Here is a 21,080-nt window from a genome sequence, read left to right as displayed (position 1 = left end):
CAAGAAGCTTTTCGCTTCTGGCTGGAAATTGCACATTTTTTTCTTTCTGGTATGCCAGGGCTTATTAATGAGTTGGTTTCCTGGTAAAGAAAGAAAAATAGACAAATGAGGCCTGCGATGACAACAAAAGAGCCTGTTGTTCCAGGTACTTTTGTGTCCGCTTGAACAAACTGTTAATGCGCTCTTGGAGTAATTTTAGTTGGTCTACAGCTCCTGGAAGGTTCTCCACTGTTCCATGCTTTGTCCGTTTCTAGATAATAGCTGTCACTGTGGTTCTCTGGAACAAAAGCCTTAGAAATGGTTTTGTAGTTCTTTCCAGACTGATGTCAAGGACTTTGTTCTATGTATGGTTACCTTTTGATGTAGGTCTGCTATGGCTGGTGAAATGTAGCATTCCATAAACCGTAGTCACTCACATTTATTCATGATTCACTTTTCAAATAAGGCCAGGTTGGCTTGACAGATTTCCCCTTGAAAATGTTTTGCCATTTACATACAGTTGTGGTTATCTTGATATTTTAACAAAACGGAAACACTCAGAGTGTGAAAAACATGCCAAAGCACAAGTTATTTAGAAGGAATAAAAAAATGGAAACTTTATTTTGATTTTCATTTAAAAGGTTTGTGTCTGTGTCTTTAATTGGGGTGGGGCGGGGGGGGAGTGAGGGACCGCTGTTGCAAACAGAGCTTCGCGCCTGCGCACTATGCGCAAAGCATCACTTCGGCTAGCGAAGGGTCGAAGAGAGACGTCGCTTATGCAAATTTTTGGCATCGAAACAAGGTAAGCAGAAGCGATGTGTTTCGTGTCTGTTGCTTCTTTTCGGCGTGTTCATGAATAGAAAAGCAACAGCTGGCAGAGATCTCCGTCTCCTCGTCTGCGCTGAAAGGAAATCCGGCCTTTTGAACCACATGTCGGTCATTAAATATCATCCTGAGCTGGAGGTGATTAGATCCAGTGAATTGTTTCTCGTTCAGAGCTCTGACCACCTTGGACCTGCTTACCGAGACACATTGAATCGGAGAAGAGACTGTTTGGTGAAGAAACGGTGTTGTAATGTGCTTCAGGTTATTGTTGTAACGGGGCGGCGGCGCTTTGTTTTGGGATTTTTCTGCTGCACGTCGTCTATTTTAGCCTGAAGCTGGGAGCTGGGAGCTCATTAAAGTGTGTGCGACACTGGCCAGATTTCATCTTTTGTCCTTTTAGTCCAACGTGTCCTGTTGACTGTTCAAAAATGCCCCTTGACTCCTCGATGATGGAAAATGTTGTCACAACATTGACTTCTATTTGAGGCATTTTGAGTTGAGCTGCAGTTATTATTTGCCATCCAGCTGTTTATAAGAAATATCAGAGAGGTGAGAACTTTTACAAGTCACTTGGCTATTACTAAATGAAAACAAGTCTTCATGTGGGATATTATTGAATTATTGGTGGGTTGCTGGGGGGGAAAAAACAGCGCAAAGTATGAGTTAAGCAGACAAAAATAGGTTGATGAGTGGATGTTATTTTTTATAAGTCTTTTAATCTATGTTTGACCTTTTTTCCACAGATAAATCACCCCGAACATACTGGCAGGAATTATGGGGAGTGGTAAGTTGATTCACTGTTTATTTACAGTACACTCATGGATTTCATCATAACACCAGGGCCGGCTAAAGCTTGGATGAGGCCCTAAGCAGAATCTCATTCCGGGGCCCATGCAGTCAAGCCCACCAATCACTATGGGGCACTTTTACTCTGTGAATGCATGGCGTGAATTTTTTTTCTCATTACATTAATTTTATGGTGGATTTAAAAAAAAATTCTTAAAAGTCACATTTACTTTTATAGGGATTTTCTTTTTTTAAATTGTATCACAAGAAATTGTGTTGTTTATTGTGATAACCAAAACAGCATTTATTTTTTCAGTCTTTTTAGGCAACTATATGGCTGTGAATGCGTGTACTTGCTGTCAAGCTGAACTACAAACACAAATAATGCTCTTAAAGAAACATAACAATTTTGAAATGGGCTTCTTCAGGACACCTGCAACTTAAAGAAGTGGGATTCACATCACCAACCTGCACACAGTGACTGCATTTAACAACTTTTTTAAATCATTATTTTTATACTCTCATGGAACTAACATCAGAGAAAATTGTAAAAATAACAATTCTGACAGTCCGCTCAATTTTTGAGGTTTTCAAACACCATTAATTTGAATTGATCATTGTTACATTAATTTAAAATTCTTATCACGATAAGAAGTTTTACAATAAATAATATGATAAATGCCCACCACTGTCTAATTGTTTACTTACACCATTTCCAAAATATGAGGCCCAACTGGCAACAAGTTATTTTACTCAGAAGATGGTCATTTACAATTAAGCCCAGAATTGTTCAAGATTGAGGTTTTAAGTAATCTTTTAACTTACTTTTAACTTGCCCTACAACTCTACAATCTTTTCACTTACTTTTTCAAAGTTGGTACTAATTTGACACCCATGTTGGGAGAGAAACCTCTAATTCTGTAAGTGCTAGACACTTTTCATTTACATTCTTAACCTGATAGCTTCAGAGTTCATATCCTGTTGGAATACATTTACATGAAACATTTGTCAAGATGTGCTGACTTGTAAAAACCTGGTGTTTACTGAAGGGTACTTGTTGTAAATTGTTGTGAGGTTTTTCTCAATATTACTTTGCACTGAAATGAATCACTGGAATCTGATCCTGGAGGAAAACAATAAAAACAATCCCCATTCTGTTTTTTCTGCTTAAATTCTGCCTCCCCTTGTCTCGTTTTTTTTTTTTTTTTTTTTCCTTTTTGTCGTCTTGTCACATCTTATTGATCAAATTCCTTCAAAGTTACGATTCAAACAAGAGCAATTACTTGGTAATATCAGAACCAGATCATGATGTGACCTCTTGGAGGGTTTTGTTTGTGCTCTGGAACGTCCAAATGAGACAACGCTTTGTCTCTTTAAGTTAATTCCTCCACTTTCTCTTGTGGTCTGGGAATGGATGGCCAAATAAAATAAGCTTTTGTTTATATGCAGAAATGTGGGCACTGAGCATCGCTTGCCTCTGCTCTGCTTCTTTTGTTTTGGCCTACACTTCTTTCACTCTCCCAATTTTCTAGCTTCTTGTCTTTTTTTCTCTGAATTTTGTGCCTTTTTCCCTCCCACATGCCGTTCCATTTACTAACTTTTCTTTTCTCCCGTTTAGAAGTCTCGGCTTGTCGCTTTTGTCTTTCTGACACTTTTCTGAGTCTTGCATCCTTTCCCTCACTTTGACATTGTCTCTGCCACCCCCCTCCTTTGTGTCTCCCTCCTGTGCTCCTCTCCTGTTACTCTTTTCTTCGCAGTGTTCCTGCCAGCAAATTCAGCCCACTCGGTGCTGAGGCGGCTGCGGAGGGCCAACTTCCTGTTGGAGGAGATGAAGCTTGGGAACATTCAGAGGGAATGCCGTGAGGAGGTGTGCACCTACGAGGAGGCCCGGGAAGCTTTCGAGAACGACGAGAAGACGGTACGGCAGATGAGAGACGTCACAGGAGATTGATTTTATCTTTGAAGTATTGACGCGCTTTTAGATAAGTGATTGCACTTTAGACTTGTCCATTTTCTCCGTTTGAGAACATCATCATCTTTCAGGGATGAAAGATGATTATTTAAAGATGTAAAATAAAAAACACATTTGGTTTTTTTGTGGTAGCATGGTCTCGCACAGAAAGTTTGGAGATTTCTCACCTTAGGTTTGATTTGTTTATTCTGGTGAAAAAAAGATAAAAAGTAGAGCACAAATATTACTTCCTCTACTGTAAAAAGGAAATTGCACTACCCCCTCTTATCAGTAGAACAGGTTTTGTGTCTTTAGTTAAAAATGAATCATAAAGTTGGAGCACGTCTTTATTTCGTAGTGTGTTGGTCTTGGAAGAACGCTGATTTAGTGCCCGATGAATGATTCCTGTGTGGAGTTGGCCTTCTGTTTTGGATAAAATGTTCGGCTTTATCAACGCGTTCACAATGCCATGTTTGTTAACATGGTTCTTTGAATATTTGGCAGCGAGAAGGGCCCACATCATTACATATCTTCTACCATGCTTAACAGTGGGCATGGGATGCCTGATATTCCACTTGGTTTCACACTAAACCGACCTGCCATACAGTGAAAAGATGATAAAAAGTCCAACCTTACTCTCATCTGACCGAAGCCCAAGGTTCTGGTAGTTTCATAAACGTCACACATTTACATTAACGATGGTAGGACATAAAAATGTTCTCTTCTGGCGTTGGTTCCAAACGGCCGGTTGACATGTAGAAAGCTTGCAGTCGTCGTCGTCGTCATGGAGACTCGTTGTACTCTAAAGGGCCATTGTTAGCTGCAGTTCTCTAGCAGCGAGCTTTGGTATTTTTTTTTTACCTCCCTTAACATCTTTTCTGTGCATGGTGGAAAGATAAATTTGGTTCCTATACCCCAGCTCTTTAAAACACTTATTAGTGATTGCTTTAACTGTAATTGTTTTTTTTAATTAACTTTTTCTGTTTCTTATTATGTCCACATTGAAATAGGAGGTCATTAATTACAAACAAAAAGTTCTGACACAAACTAATCAGCTATGTATGAATAATTTGTTTAAATGATTCAATTACATTAGTATTATGCAGGATGAAATACAACTGCTCTTCACTGGTGAATTTGTATAAAAGCTGAATATTTTAAAGTGTATTCTTTTTTTTCTCCTTTGAATAATTTTAATAAGGTTTCTTGTTATCCTCACCAAAGTAGGCATGGTGCATGCTTTTTAAAAAAAAAATTATACTGCATTGTTTAGATTAGCTGTGGGCTCTTACTCATGTGTGTATGTCAACTCCCCAAGTTATGTTTTCAAATCAAACATTAACCTAAAAGCCTGAAGATGAAGCAACACGAAAGCCTCAGAACTGTGTTTCAATGATCCTACTTTAGAGCAAAAGTCAAAAATAATTATGGTCTGACTTATGTGGATTTAGAGAACCTACAGCATGAAGTTTACTTGTGTTTTAGGGTAAAGCTGCTTTAATTATTGGGTGAAGGATAATTCCTACTGCTTTGTGGGTCTGCATTATATTTTTCTGGAAGTTTTACTAAAGTCTCATTACAATCAGTTCTGCGTATGGTTCTGAAAACTGAAGACAGTTCACCATTCAACATTTTGATTCCATTTCCACATTTTTAGACATTTATGGTAGGGCAGAAATCTACAGAAGCCTGTTTTAGCTCCAGGGTTTAAACCTGGAGTTAAAATCCATAAATCAATATTATTTTGACTGTATAACCTAAACCATTCACATAATGTTAAAGAAAAAAAGTTTTTTTTAAATTTTTTATTATTATTTGTGGTAATTTTGTGTCCAGCAGTGAAATCCTGAAACCAAAGTGTTTGTTTTTGTGGAATGTGGGTGTTTTTTTTTCAGGAAGTGATGTTTATCAGCAGGAAGAGCAACACTAGGCAGGCAGGCGGATTTGTAAAGCCATTGTGAGAGGCCAGAGAGCTGTGTGTTCTCGTTTTGTTTAGGGATTGTTGTCGCCTCCCTTTGTTTTCTCTTGCAAAAACTATTCAGACAGGAAACGGGACGATTTGTTGCGACTCTCTGGTTTCCTTTGAGCCAGACTTCATTGCGGACTTCGTCAACTCTCGTCTCTTTCTTAACATGCAGAAGCGATTCTGGGAGGAATATGTCCGGGAAAGCAGTCCACCCGGTGGTTTGGACTCCATGGTCGGCGGGGCCCAATCTCTCTACCTGATCGTGCCGCTGCTGCTGGTCGGGCTCATCGTCATCGCCGTCGCCATCACTGCCTGGCGCTGCCACTCCCGCAAGCGCTCCCAGCGAAGCCCGGGCCTGGGCCACTCGCATCATAACCACGTCCTGTCGGTGGTCTCCATGGACCAGTGGGGGAGGGACTACCATCATGGTGACCAGTCAGAACTCAGCATCCACAGCAGCCCGGCCTATCCAGGCTCCGAGATCACCCTGGGGAGAGGAAGCGCAGGAGATCCGCCGCCGTCATACGAAGAGGCCGTGGGCCACACAGATGTCCAGATAGAGACAGAGCCGCCTCCTCAGTACGAAGACATAGTGAACTCCAGCTCCGGTAGAATCAGCGGTGGTCAAAGGAAGTGAACACGTCTCAAACTAAAGCCCTGACCTACGTGAAGACCATGTTATTGTTTAGCAGTGTTTCTACTGTGGTATCACCAGCCTTCAACATTCAACACGCAGCAAGCACACACATTTCAGTGGACTGATGCAAACTTTGCCGGTGCCAGTTCTGTTGAAATTTGCACTGACCTTTTCGTCATCGAGGTGAAGTAATGCATAAGGGATTAAGTGATACTGTAATACCAAAACCAAACAACACCTCATGTGAAGGATGAAAGGGTTTTATTGCTATAATTCAGACCAGCGTATAATGAGGGTTGGATTGATGCTTCTCAGAGGATCAGTGCCAAACTATTGAGACTTAAGCAGGCAAAAATACATTATTTCAACTTTTCTTTTTCTTCGTATCTAGATATCCGTTTTTTTGTCTTAACACATATAGAGTCAGACATGTTTGTGGACTTGAGAGAGGACTTGGACTTGGTGTTGGGTTAGGTGATCTTGCTGGTAAAGATGTGTAAAAAGCTTTAAACTAAATGCACGTTTCATTCCAGCACAATAACCTAGCAATACAAGACTGAGAAAAATTTTACCTTTAATTTGAGTATATTTATTCAGTGTGAAAAAAAGTTAAGAGATAATTATTATCATAGCCTCTGATTGCACAGTTGTTGGTACCTTTGGTGCCAGTATAAATCACAAACGTCAAATAAAACACATATATAGAAAACACAAGGAAATTACCTAAATACAATTTTGAAAATGTGCTAATTTTTAAAAGAGATACCAGAGTCCAAAAATGCTTAAGGAAAGAACCCTGGCAGGGAAGTAGGGAGATAAGCCAGTGCTTGTCCATGTAATGTTCTTACAGTAAAAAGGAGGAACTTTGAAATCAATGGCAAGCCACTTTAACTGGTAAAACTGTTGAGTGAGATGTGCATGTAAAAATCTTAGCAGTTGATTGACCGGGGTAATAATCTTCTACCACATACACTCTTGGAGCACACAGAGGGAGAAACGTGAAACAGACCCACAGATTCCCAGACCGTCCACCGTTGGGAACGGTGTGTAAAAGAATGTGCAGAATGTGTGTCGAATTGCTGACGTGCTTTACTTCAAACCTACCCTGATTGTTTTTGTTTTTTTTACCAAAAAAAAAAAATCTTAATCTCAGTCTTGTCTGATCTAAACTCCCAGTAAAATACCAAAAGCAACTAGCAATATACACACAGTTACATAAGACGGGGAAATTCTTGTGTCAGTGAAGGTGAGAAGTCCAGTTTTACTTTAGGTTTTGTAGTGTCCTTGATGACTTGGTACCAACAGGAGTGTTTATGACAGGAAAGTCATTGTTTTTGGCATCGCTCTCAACCAGTTTACATGTAAATAGACTCTAGTAATTGTTATGTAGACTGACAACCCTAACGTTTCCCTCTTTGCTCCACTTTTCTAACTGTAAATTTTACCAAGACGATAAATACGGGTCTCCAATAAGCTTGGTTGCCAGTTACAAAAGGAAATGGGTCTCCATGTCAAATAATGTTTTTATCCCAGAGAAATAGGTATGGATTACCAATTAGGACCCCCTGACTTAACGTAAAATGCTTCACTTACATTTTTTTTATTGATTTTAATGCGCGTAAATGTTTTTTCCCTCTGCTAAATGCTTTTGATTTAATTGTTAGAATCTTTTAAATATTTCAGTGTTACATTGTGCTACTGCATTAACTAGCGATAATTATTATATGGCTTTTTACACAACTTTGCCAGGGATGCATAGAAATGTGTCTGTGACTATTTGTGCTTTAAGGTTTTTCTCTCATTCAGTTTCCAGGCTGTTGAACTGTGCAGTTATTTGTCTAAGGGAAGGAAAGCAACGACGTAAAAGTCAGAAGTTTTTCCACCTTTTAACTTCTGAAACTCTTCTGGTGGCATTTCTGCTTGTGCTGACTGTAAATGAGAAGCAGCCCGTCACATTTTATAATAGATAATTGCAGACCCTAATACAAAGAAGAAGTTAACACTTCAAAATACTTTACACCGTACTAACAGCACTCAGATTTCTTGCTCTAATGTAGGTTGAAATGTTTTTTTTTCAGCAAATGCACTAATCCAACATTAAAAATATGTTGAAGACTGGAACATATAAAGGAGGAAGTAAAGCGGGAATCACATTACTTATAATCTTGGTAATGCATGAACCTGGCCTTTTCAGGTCATAAACATCTCTGCGCTGTTTGTTGACAGTCAGACCTCACTAACCCTCATGAACCTGTGGGTTTCTGCTCAGAGGCAGAAATACGGGCACAAGAAAGAGATTCTGGAGCTGTTAGGAAATTAAATATAAGAAAAGAGTTTGTACTAAGTGTCACTATAACTAAACTCCACGTTTAGCATGTGTAATCACCTCTACATACTGTATATGTGTATAGAATATGTCTGAAAGTTAACTAAGATTGATTTTGTTTATGCATAGGAGTTCATTAAATGCATTGATACTAATGTGATTGTACTACAGTAAGCGGTGAGGCTAACAGGAAGTGTCTATGCTTAACAGGAAGTGCTTAATGAAAGGTAGGAAAGTTCTCATTCAACGAGCCGATGTTACTCTAGGTGCTTCTGATCTATATGCAATATTTCCTAAATGATAAGCACTAAAGACCAAATGTACCCGTCTAACCTTCATTGGCAAAAATAAATGTCGCTGATCTTTCCACACGGCGCACACCTTAAGCACTAAATATTGTTGTATGTGAGTTGACCTGTAAACCTCAGCATTTGCTCTGACACTGGACTGCGCTGGTAGTCACTTGGATTACATAAGTTAGTGTACTGATACTTCCACAGAGCCGTTTTTTACAACGCCTTATTAAACAAAATGTTACATAAAATTGAACACAAGGGAAGTTGTTATAAATTCTTGTCTCGTGAAAAGCTTGATATTAATTTTTAATAAAAAAAAGATTAAAAGATGGTTTCTTGTGACTGATCTGTACCAGGTTGTGAAACTACACAAAGTTTAATGAAAAACAAAAAATATGCACTTCTCTTAGCTTCATCTTGTAATTTCAGAGCTTAGAAAATATAATGGATTTTTTTTATTTTTTATTATTGAGTACTTTACATTTAATTTCAGAAATAGTAGTGTTAGTGCCTCTGAGGCTCCTCTAGGGAGGAGATTTACCTTTCAATAAGACAACAATAGCAACTTTATGTTGCTCCAACACATTAAACTGCAATAAAATAGATTTGAGATAAAGTTCAGGACAAAAAGCTTCATTGATTCACAATCATCTTCTGAAACATGGTCCAAAACCAAAGTATTGTCTACAACTTCACTCAAATAAAGAAAGCTGAGACATCAGACAGAATTACACAATGTATATAGGAATCAGTTTATTCCTAATTTTTAGCTGATTGTTCAAACACAAAATTAAAATATTTAATACATTAAATATTGATTCTACAAGGAAGAGACAAATGGCACAAACCTCAATTATTAAAACATTATTTTTAAAGCTTTTAAGAAGTCTGATTTGAAAAAATAAAGTCCTCTGATATTTCCTTATGAACGCAGGTCTTGTACAACATATTACAGCTTTACAAAAATACTACAAAGGTTGTTCTTTCTGTAAACCTGTGACTGTGGTGCTCACACCCACTCCTTTGGGTTTCTGAGTACTTCCAGCATCTCCGCCTCCTGGGAACCTTTACCAGGCTCGTGCATGAACTCCCACCTGGACAGGAAGGAGGAGTCGGTTACCAGGCAAGACAGACGGCTGATTACTATTGGACAGAGAGCAGGAGAGTCGATGTCTTACCTGGCAGTGAGGGGGAGTGACATGAGGACTCTGCAGCCAGGCATGCCAAGGCCGAACTTTATTCCTCTGTCATACATCAGGTTAAACTCTACGTATCTACAACACAACATATCAATTTTAAAAACACTCTTCACATTACAGAGTTCCTACACGTCTTTAATGCAAGAATTAGAGATTAATTTTCTAGATTCAACTTTTCAAAGATCACAGTGCTTTGATTTAACGTTAAATTTAAAATAATAAACGTCACTATGAATTTCTACAGCAGGCAGATTTGAAGGAAGGAAGAATAAAAACGATAGGAGGGTGGAGGGAGGAAGGAAGGTAGGAAGGAAGGAATTACCAGACAAAAGTGTGTGATACTATTGTACAGTAATCTTTAAATGTTTACAAAGTCCTTAATATCCTCTCCCCCTTTTTATGCAAACATTAGTAGGAGGGTTAGATATTTACTGGAACCTGTATTTATTGTTTTAAACCAGTGTGAGTTTGAGAAAATGGACAATAAGTTCAAACAACCTTCAATTCTTGCTGCAAAAGTTAATTGAAGTAAAATATTGTAATGTCAGGAGAAAAAAAAGTGACTGTAGATGACAACAGGATAGCCCTTGACAAATAAAAAGCATTACACTACATTCCTCCTTTATCCTAAAATCTATCAGTTTTTAGGGATATGAATTCATTTTAGAAATTTGAGTGCTAAAATTAATTTTCTATGATGGACTGGCGACCTGTCCAGGATGTACGCCACCTCCTGCCCGAAATGTCTACCTGGAGATGGGCACCAGCACCCCTCCTGACCCCACTAGGTACAAGGGTATAAGAAAATGGATGAATCAATGCATGGATAATGCATTTTCCACTCACCTTCCTCGTCGCAGCTGTTGCCAGTCTTTCTCCTCTTGAGTGAAGGAATCATTAAGATGTTTCCTCACAATGGGAAGGTAACAGGGCACCACGGTTCGAGCGCAGCTCTTAACAAAGTTGAACACCTCCTCCTGATTTGGGGAGTCAATGTCGTCAAAGAAGATTCCTCCGATGCCCCGAGTCTCTCCTCTGTGACGGACGTAGAAGTACCTGTCACACCTGGAGGACACAAGAAGTGACCAGGGAAGTTGATAATTTTCCAACTTGAAGACTTATCTGGGAAAACATCAGACAGATTCACCTGAACAGCTATTGCATAATAATTTCCTTTCATCTATTCAACAGAAGACAACATCGCCATTTTATGTTGTCGTTTGCTTGTAGATTCAAGGCAACTAAATCTAACACAAAGGCGTATAAATGTTAATTTGTCCCAGTTAGTGTCGTCCCTTGGAGACCATAAAGTTTATCTAATCTAGTTTAATCTATTCTAAAAAAAATTGGCACATCTTGTTCACATTCATACTAGTCATTTATGACCTCTAACATTCCTCCACAGTCTTCTGTATCTGTAGATTGCAGGGCAAGACTTTCTCTTATTAAAAATCAACAGTGAGGGTACACCTTTGGTAATTCACCCACATTAATTCACTGGAATCAGTCCTAAAAACTCACATACAGGTTGATGTGCACAGACAGGTCAGAATCACTGATGGAGCTGTACCATTTTTTAAAGTCTGCGTAGTACTTCGGATGATGTTTGTCACAGGCCTCCTTCAAGGTGTTGTGGAACAGAAAGGCGTCTTCTCTGTCAATATAGACCGGGGTCAGGTCTGTTCCTCCACCAAACCACCACTGCTTGGAGCCTGAAAGCACACACACACGCACACACACACACAACACAAGCAAGAGGGAGAAAAAACAAAGCTGATCATTAATCCACAGAGTCAATAGAGCCACAAGACACAGATGCTTTAAAAAGGGACTCACCGTCCTCCTCTTCTATTTCAAAGTATCTGTAATTGAAGTGAACTGACGGAATGTGAGGGTTCTTGGGGTGGATGACGGAGCTCACACCCATGGCACAAAATGGCAGCTTACCTGGAGCAAAATAGAGCCAAGTTATATTTGAAATGAGGGTTTCCAGGCAGAAAGTATAACAGTACTTGTGGGATACAATGGTCACTACATCTAGTCACATGCAAGCTATAAGCAGAACCCACCGTCTTTCCCTTTGAGGACTTTTTCTCCACTCAGTTGTTTCACAGCCTCTTCAGTCAGACAACCTAGCAACACTGTCACATCCACTCCTGCCTTTTCAAACACATTTCCATCATGCATCATGCAGCTGATTCCTCCTCCACCTAAAAACAAACAAAAATAGTAAAAATTAGTTGTTATAAGCATTTATGTCTGAATATATTGCTTGTGCGTGTCTGTTTCTTTCTGTGAATCCATCAAAAATCTTGAAATCCAGAGCTGCTGGAAATACTTTTTGTAAAAAGCCTAAGCTGTTGTGAAGAGCATCTTACAGAGACGATAATCACAGTGACTCATAATGAGAAAGAGAACAAGAACAATAAAGTAGGATAACAATAAGAAATACTTTATATTACGAAACCAAACAACTAAAAACTTGTCTGACAAAGGAAATAGGAACAGTTAGGAGGTTGATCACTGTAGAAAAAGGAGTCATGTCTATCCTTCTGCTGATGCAGGTTGGAAGCCCCGGCAGTTTGTAAATAAGTCAGTTTGACTTTAATTGAAAGTAATGATTATTTAGCTATTTCTTAATGTCTGACATATAATCTAGTAGTTGTAATTTATGCGTTTCATTAAAGAAACTGTATAGCTGGATGTTCTGCCCAGAAATGTTATGAGATGTTGGTATATTTCTTTACAGCAGAAACAAGTGTTCTGAAAACAGCTCTGAGGGATTTTCAAATGAAAAGTTGATCAAATCTGAAATTATCTGCTGGAGATTGACAACAAACTTGAGTAAATTTTATTTTTAAGAGTAGTATTTCCATTTTTAGGTTAGACCATTGAAGATATACCCGCATTACCTTCCTTCCTGTCCCATTTGTCCACCTTGAATGTCCCACCCTCCACGTCCTCCAGGGCTTTACAGAACTCAGCCTGAGTCTCCATGATCAGCATCTCCATCTTGGTGCTCATCTCATCCTTCTTTTCTTCCAGCACACTGATGTCAGTCACTGGTGCAGTCAGGAAGCCCCGGCATCTTTCCGTAATGCTCGTTTCTTTTTCCTCCTCCTTCTTCGCGTTGCGGGAGATCTTGGTCGCCATCTCTGCTCACTGAAACTCCAGTGATCTGGTGTGATAAATTAACTGGTGGCCAGATGAATTTATAGCACAGGCAGGTGGTTCTGTGGGCGTGGCTTTTTAGACTCACTTTGCTTAAACAACTTCATTAGTCATTTTGATAAAACTTATTCATGTGTGACTTTACTTGCTTTTCTTATTAAATGCAAAGATTTCGGTTGCAACATTGTGTTTTTTCAACATTAGCAGAATATTGGCAAAAATACAGCTACTGATTTGCCATGTGTGGTCAGATGTAAGAGTAGAGAGAGAAGAAAAATACTTCCAGTATTTCACTGTGACTGATGGAGTCAGTCTGTGACTAGTGGAGTTACTTTTATGAAGATGGTGATGAAACAGCAAATGGCATCCATCCGTAAAGCTTTGATAAACTGTCTGAAAAGCATTTTTAGGAGACATAGCATGTCACAGAATAATTCTAATGTCATCTTTGAACAACACCACTCTATTAAGAAATGCTAATCACATCTGAAAGCAAACTGCCCAGCATTACTCACAGTCATTTGCTAGTTGATATTAAGCAAATTACTTTAAAATGACTAAAATTACTTTTGTCTGCTCAGCTCTGGCATCATCTCTTGACTTACCTGCCCTGTGCCTCTAAAACAGACTTTTGAGAATGCAGAAAAACTGTGTCTATGTTGATTTTATTAAGTTCTTTACAAAACAAAATTGTGCATCACAGATGTTTATGAGGAAGTGTGCAGTTTCAGAATCAAGATGGTTCAGCGGAAGGAGGACAATATTTTGGATACCACACCAAGCAACTCATGGGCAAAGAAGTTCCTGTCGTGAGGTCCAAATAGACTTCTTGAATTTCTCTGACTCAGACATTGCATGCGAGGATAAATGGTTTTAGTTTTCACCAGGATATTTTAAAGTGGAACTGAAGCCAGTTGAGCTGTACGGGGAAACCTTCTATAGTGACTTGAAGACAGTGGCTGTGACTCTCCAAATGGCAAAGATAATTAACAAGGATCAGCTCTATGAAGAGCTTTGTTGTAGCAAAAACAAACAACTACAGAAAGTAACATGTGATGCTACAAAAACCAAGAAGATCAAGAAGACGATGACAGTGTCTCCTAGCATCAGAAAAGACGTTGCCAAACAATTAAGACTGTTTCATTTGCTCTTGTTGTTAGGCTCAAATGCTTTTGTTGGGAGAATGTTTTCTTTGATGCAGAGTAAATGTTCAGACTTGACAAACAGATGCAGCACAGACCTGATCAAAAATGAGCTGCACATTTCTATGAACTGTCTCACACATAATTCTTCCAGGTTGTGCAAAAGTAAAAAAAAAAAATAAATAAATAAATAAATAAAAAAACAGCTTGAGAAAAAAGTATTAAGAAATATTTATGAAAGGTGTAGATTTTTCAGATCTCCTTTGTAAAGGGGATCACTGGTCTTAGTGGAATCCAGCTCTTTAAATAGCATTTAATAAGTAAAATACTTTTGAGTGGCAGTGCAAGTCGATATTGCATTTGTTTTTAATTTTACCAACATGGAAATGTCTGCTTTAAGTCTTAATCTTGCATTGTGTTTAATGCGGTCATCACAGCTGACAAGTTGTAAGAAAATAAAATAAAAACGTGGAGTTGATTAAATCCTTTTTTTAAATCAATCATACATTTAACATGGACAAATAACATCAACAAGATTAAATGTATTTTAGGTGGATGTAACAATTTTTTCATTTTTTTATTTGAGAAATATTGCATGGTGACGTCCCGGGAGACAAATCTCCCTGAAAGATTTGGGTTGGGATCTAAAGAAGTTCCTGGAGGGATTCCAGTTAAAATTTTTGAGGAAACAATATTTACTGTAATTGATAAATAGAAACAGAAACAGCCTTCGTTGTCCCACAAAGAGGAAATTTGGAATGAAACGTCGTTCACAATGTTTTCAATATGTCTGAAAACAAGACACCGTCGTTCTGAGAAACCAAAGGATGAGAGTTTCGAAATATCTTCTCCAACGCCTTTGACATGACAAGAGGGATAATTATTAAATTAAACTATGATTAAATCTTTAACCAAGGAATTGAGGAAGTCATTAAATATTGTTGCTAAACTGAGCAGCATTTTCTCCCCACCATTGTCAATTCATGATTGAAATCGGTGTGATTAATGGGATTTAGTAAGTTGCTTAGTTGTTTCCAGATCATTTACTCATCATCTCTTGCCTCTGAAAGGACATTTATATAATATTTTTAAATCACTCAATTGCTCTGATTGCTAAAGATGTGCAAAACAGCTATTTTGCTATTCCTGAGAAGGTTTTAGGCCATAATTAATTTTTTCCAGTAACTGTCATATGTCATCTGATAACCATGACAGCTGGGTTGTTTTCTGTACCTGTTTTTTTTTTTTTTTTTTTTTTGAGGAACTTGTTCACAGAATTACTAACACTGAAAGTAAATGTGATTCAACACTCAATTGTCTGGTTATGGATCTAAACGTCATCCCCATAAATTCTTGCCGGTTAAGCTTAAAATTTGGCTGTACCCAAATTTTTGCTGACAATGCTCTTGAGCTGCTTTCAATTTGTTTGAGCTGCTTTCAATTTGTTGTCCATACTGAAGCCACCCAACACAATTACCTCAGGGTTATATGTAAATCCTTTTAAAACTCTCTTCCAAATTAATTATATTAAATTCTATGCAAAGGGAGAGACAAACACTTACACAAACACACCGCACTGATATATTTTCACTAACAGGTAACACTCTTAAATAAATCCATCATATCCTCTTTTCTATACCGCAGGTCAGTAAAAATTTATTTTGATGCATGCATATTAGTTGAACAGGTTATTGAATAAAGTGTTAACTAGTGAGTCACATTGGCTTAGTTTGTGATTAGTATTGTGTAGAAAATGGGGCATATTTCTGGAGGATGCCTAATGCTAATGCTAGCGGACTTTGTGCATGTGTGAGCTAGCTGAGAGACTCTTGAGTTCACTTTGAATTTGTTGTGTTTTGCACATTCGCAGACGGTTGTCACACAAAGAACATTATTTTGGTCTTTTTTTTTTGTAAAATTGACGCTTATTTTTAGGTTACTGCACAAACTAGAGGACCAATATTCCTATGACATTCAGTGAGAAGTAATGGCTGCCTAGATGAAGCTCACTGAAGATTCACTGGTGTCATACTAAAGAGCATGAGACCTTTTTTTTACCCTAACAATGCGTTTAAATGTTACATTATATTTTATTTTTACAGGTAGCATGTGACAGCACTTTAGTTGTGCCTCATGATCAATCTCTGTCACATCCAATGTGACGTCCTACATAAAATGGCAAACTTTATTTTCCGCTTTATGAAGAGCATCTAAATGGCCCGTAGTGAATCATAAGAAAAAATACATAAAAACAGTGTGACACAAACACAACACTAAAATCACAATTAAGCTTAATTGTTTTGGCTTTTTTGTGTAAGAGATCAAATGTTATTCTGTGAAAACAATGGATACAATTAAAAGCTAGAATGCTTAAATGTTACGTTATATTTTATTTTTGCAAGATAAAAAATGGTAAAAGCTATTAACATAGTTAAAAGCAAATTCATATATTGTATTTTAATGCAAAAGCTCTGAGAAAAAGGGACACTATTTAAATTAAATCACTAACTAAAACAACTAATTTGGCTTGGAGAATTAAAAGCCATCTGTGAATAGATTTTCTCATCTGGTAAAATTTATGTTAAATGGAGCAAGTTAAAATAATTCTCATTCTGGAGCCATTTGTAATGTACTGAATCTGAGTGCTAGATATTACTCAGTGATGCCTACAGTACTGCATATGGAGCATGTTCATTACACAGAAGAAGAATAAACCTTCCTGTTAGATGCTAAAGGAAGCTCAATGTGTGTGTCTTATCTTTTCATTGATTCACAATAATCCTCTGAAACATGACCCAGAACCAAAGTGTGGTGTTGTTTACACATCTGCTCAAGCAAAGAAAGTGGAGTCATTGTTCACATAAGACAGAATAACACAATGTTTATTCCTGTTCTTTAGCTTTGATCAAACTCAAAATTAAATGTTTATAGCAGATAGGTGTAGGTCAACAATCTGATTTATTGTTACTGGAGCAACAGTAATAAAAGCACAGTGCTTCCACAAATATGAGAAAATTAATTGCAGTCATTGTCAAATTGAAAACAAGAAAGAAAAATTCTTTGGAAAGAAATTATGCTATTACTGATTTTGATAGGAAGAGACAAATGGCACAAAAATCAATTAAAAACATTATCCTTAAAGCTTTTAAAAAGGCTGATTTGAAATTACATGATGGAAAGACAATTAACATTGCAGGTAAAGTACTCAGACAATTGATGAAACCTGATATTTTCTTATAAATGCAGGTCTTGTAAAACAGAGTACAGCTTTACAAAAATACTACAAAGGTTGTTCTTTCTGTAAACCTGTGACTGTGGTGCTCACACCCACTGCTTTGGGTTTCTGAGTACTTCCAGCATCTCTGCCTCCTGGGAACCTTCACCAGGCTCGTGCATGAACTCCCACCTGGACAGGAAGGAGGAGTCGGTTACCAGGCAAGACAGACGGCTGATTACTATTGGACAGAGAGCAGGAGAGCTGATGTCTTACCTGGCAGTGAGGGGGAGCGACATGAGGACTCTGCAGCCAGGCGTGGCAAGGCCGAACTTTATTCCCCTGTCATACATCAGGTTAAACTCTACGTAGCTACAACACAAACAAACATGAAAAACTATAATGAATAGGGAAAACAGTAATGTGTCAAGACCTATAATACAACATACAGCAGTATAAATATACTGCATTGTGTTGTTTGTGCTTTAAAAGAAGTATAGTAGCAATTTATAAAGCACCTATTTTCACCTCTGAATTTTAACCATGTCAAACAATAAATTTAAATTATGTAGTTATTTTTTTGCTGTAAACAAACAATTTCTATTTTTACTAATTTTTGGACCTATAATTTTGGAATACTTAAAAAAACTTGCTTTCTTTCAAGACTGTGACAGATCTAATAGAGATGTAAGCTGTCAGATTTTATCTTTAAATGTACATAATCTGCAAACAGAAAAGACTTTAGAAACTCAATGATAGCATTGATAGGTGATTCTTAAACTTAACACATTTCAGTCTAATCCCTCTTCTGTTTAATAAATGAGAAAGTTTCCACATCCTTCTAGTCATAAAACCATTTTTTAGCTCATTTTCCAACTAGATTACTGAAGATGACAATAAAAAAGCATTTCCCTACATTCCTCCTTTATACTAAAAGCTATCAGTTTTGAGGAGTATGAATTCATTTTAGGGATTTGAATGATATAATACATTTTCCACTCACCTTCCTCGTCGCAGCTGTTGCCAGTCTTTCTCCTCTTGAGTGAAGGAATCATTCAGATGTTTCCTCACAATGGGAAGGTAACAGGGCACCACGGTTCGAGCGCAGCTCTTAACAAAGTTGAACACCTCCTCCTGATTTGGGGAGTCAAGGTCGTCAAAGAAGATTCCTCCGATGCCCCAAGTCTCTCCTCTGTGACGGACGTAGAAGTACCTGTCACACCTGGAGGACACAAGAAGTGACCAGGGAAGTTGGTAACTTTACACCTTAAAGTCTAGGACAGAAAACAACAAGATGTTGAAAAGCCACATAAGATTATCCCCACCCATGACGTTCACATCAACACTAGTATGACCTCTAACATTCCTCAACTATCTTCTGTATCTGTAGATTGCAGGGCAAGACTTTCTCTTATTAAAAATTAACAGTGAGGGTACACCTTTGGTAATTCACCCACATTAATTCACTGGAATCAGTCCTAAAAACTCACAAACAGGTTGATGTGCAAAGGCAGGTCAGAGTCACTGATGGAGCTGTACCATTTTTGAAAGTCTGCGTAGTACTTCGGGTGATGTTTGTCACAGGCCTCCTTCAGGGTGTTGTGGAACAGAAAGGCATCTTCTCTGTCAATATACACCGGGGTCAGGTCTGTTCCTCCACCTAACTACTAAAAAAATTAGTAGTTAGGAGGTTAATTACTAGACATTAACAGGGGAGTCATGTCTACTCTTCTGCTGATGCAGGTTGAAAACCTCTGCAATTTGTAACATCTGGAGATGACCAAGGGTCATTTTGTTATAACGAGGAAGTTAATTAAATGAACATGGAGGGTCATCTCCAATTCATGTTTTAACACCAAGCTCTTAGTTTTCAAATATTTCATAGTGAGAGGCTTTCAGTTTTAGACGAGTTTTTTGGAGTGATTTTTATTTCTTAATGTCTGACATATAATCTAGTAGTTGTAATTTATGCATTTGATTAAAGAAACTGTATAGCTGGATGTTCTGCCCAGAAATGTTATGAGATGTTGGTATATTTCTTTACAGCAGAAACAAGTGATCTGAAAACAGCTCTGAGGGATTTTCAAATGAAAAGTTGATCCAATCTAAAATTATCTGCTGGAGATTGACAACAAACTTGAGTAAATTTTATTTTTAAGAGCAGTATTTGCATTTTTAGGTTAAACCATTGAAGATATACCCGCATTACCTTCCTTCCTGTCCCATTTGTCCACCTTGAATGTCCCACCCTCCACTTCCTCCAGAGCTTTACAGAACTCAGCCTGAGTCTCCATGATCAGCATCTCCATCTTGGTGCTCATCTCATCCTTCTTTTCTTCCAGCACACTGATGTCAGTCACTGGTGCAGTCAGGAAGCCCCGGCATCTTTCCGTAATGCTCGTTTCTTTTTCCTCGTCCTTCGCGTTGCGGGAGATCTTGGTCGCCATCTCTACTCACTGAAACTCCAGTGGTCTGGTGTGATAAATTAACTGGTGGCCAGATGAATTTATAGCACAGGCAGATGGTTCTGTGGGCGTGGCTTTTTAGACTCACTTTACTAACACCTTACGGATGCATATTAAACTTAAACGACATCAAACAATTGCAAAATGCAATCCGTTTCCAAAAGACACCCATTAATAGCTGAAGAATAACTTCTCTAATATTTTATATTGCCATTTTGGAGAAATTATATCTGCAAAACCGCTTTTAAATTGAAGTAGTTATTTTAACTGTTGTTTCGTAATAAATCTTAAGATGATAGAAAAACAGATCCAAAGCCAACAAACGATGAAGAGCGATGGGAAATAATATCAGATGTTTAAAGGAATAACTTATCGTTTCTACATTCAAATGTTATAATTGAAACAGTAATGAAAAAAGGGTTTGGAAAATTTAAAGGGTTTATGTTTACATATAAAATATGATAAATAACAAGCTTGTTAACAAAACAAACAAAAGCCAAGACAAGGGAGCAGTGAGTGAGTGCAGTATGTCCCCAAAAGAATAGGAAGAAGTGTAACAGGATGATTAAAAGAAACTCACTGGAAAGTAAGATGTTTTAGAATCAACTGCTAACCTTTAGCTTATATTTTCACAAGTATGAATGATGAAAATTCCTCACAAAAATGAGTCAGTTACAGTGAAACTGAATAAGGCAAGAACTGCATGGACTGAGAATGATTAGGAGAAAGAGATCATTTCTTCTGTTGCATTAGCTTGTGTTGCATATTATAAAATTGTCTCATTTCTTGCAGTTTAAGTGTTTCACTTTGCTACTAGCCATGTTCTTTCAGTTTGGGGATTAAGCTTTTCTGCTCCTCTGTTCCTCCATAGTTGCCATGGCTGATGACTCTTCACAAAAGAGGCTTTGCACCACAACCAGAGATTACTCAACCCCAGTGGCGCAAAAAGTGCGTAGGCAGCGTATGCAACGCATAGGGGCGCAGCACCAGAGGGGGCGCCAAAACCCAGTCTGGAGGGGGCGGCGCGCCAATGACGTTTTCCCATACACGCTCCTTCAACCTGACGTTCCTTCAAGGAGGGGGGCGCCGATTTATGTTTTCACATCCACCTAAATAATGTGTA

General features: G+C 38.1%; 3 protein-coding genes across 9 annotated transcripts; 1 reads left to right on the top strand and 2 right to left on the bottom strand.

Annotated features, from left to right (window-relative positions):
• The first annotated feature begins 663 nt into the window (after positions 1-663).
• Positions 664-8,856, top strand: prrg1 (proline rich Gla (G-carboxyglutamic acid) 1). 7 transcript variants are annotated; one of them, XM_081606375.1, is made up of 5 exons: positions 664-781; positions 1,548-1,588; positions 2,849-2,876; positions 3,348-3,508; positions 5,680-8,856. In XM_081606375.1, exons 4-5 carry the CDS (start codon positions 3,419-3,421, stop codon positions 6,142-6,144), a joined length of 555 nt encoding a protein of 184 aa, XP_081462501.1. In that variant the 5' UTR covers positions 664-781; positions 1,548-1,588; positions 2,849-2,876; positions 3,348-3,418; the 3' UTR covers positions 6,145-8,856. The 7 variants fall into 7 exon arrangements, with proteins under 7 accessions (XP_081462501.1, XP_008406212.1, XP_081462499.1 ...); XM_008407990.3 differs by lacking the exon at positions 2,849-2,876; XM_081606373.1 differs by lacking the exon at positions 2,849-2,876 and having other exon boundaries at positions 3,209-3,508.
• Positions 8,857-9,242: 386 nt separating this feature from the next.
• Positions 9,243-13,127, bottom strand: LOC103464182 (oxygen-dependent coproporphyrinogen-III oxidase, mitochondrial-like). Its single transcript, XM_081606371.1, has 7 exons — positions 12,878-13,127; positions 12,035-12,175; positions 11,802-11,912; positions 11,536-11,677; positions 10,812-11,030; positions 9,945-10,040; positions 9,243-9,860 (listed from the first exon to the last, which is right to left on the bottom strand). Exons 1-7 carry the CDS (start codon positions 13,116-13,118, stop codon positions 9,776-9,778), a joined length of 1,035 nt encoding a protein of 344 aa, XP_081462497.1. The 5' UTR covers positions 13,119-13,127; the 3' UTR covers positions 9,243-9,775.
• Positions 13,128-17,217: 4,090 nt separating this feature from the next.
• Positions 17,218-19,939, bottom strand: LOC103464128 (oxygen-dependent coproporphyrinogen-III oxidase, mitochondrial-like). The gene is made up of 5 exons (XM_081605840.1): positions 19,727-19,939; positions 19,032-19,156; positions 18,496-18,714; positions 17,769-17,864; positions 17,218-17,684 (listed from the first exon to the last, which is right to left on the bottom strand). The coding sequence occupies exons 1-5, from the start codon at positions 19,937-19,939 to the stop codon at positions 17,600-17,602; spliced, it is 738 nt and encodes a 245-aa protein (XP_081461966.1). The 3' UTR covers positions 17,218-17,599.
• Between the last annotated feature and the right edge of the window lie 1,141 nt (positions 19,940-21,080).

This window comes from Poecilia reticulata, chromosome 4 (assembly GCF_904066995.2).
Source record: "Poecilia reticulata chromosome 4, P_reticulata-male-v2, whole genome shotgun sequence".
NCBI classification, from domain to species: Eukaryota; Metazoa; Chordata; class Actinopteri; order Cyprinodontiformes; family Poeciliidae; genus Poecilia; species Poecilia reticulata.
This window is presented reverse-complemented; position numbering and strand designations above follow the sequence as displayed.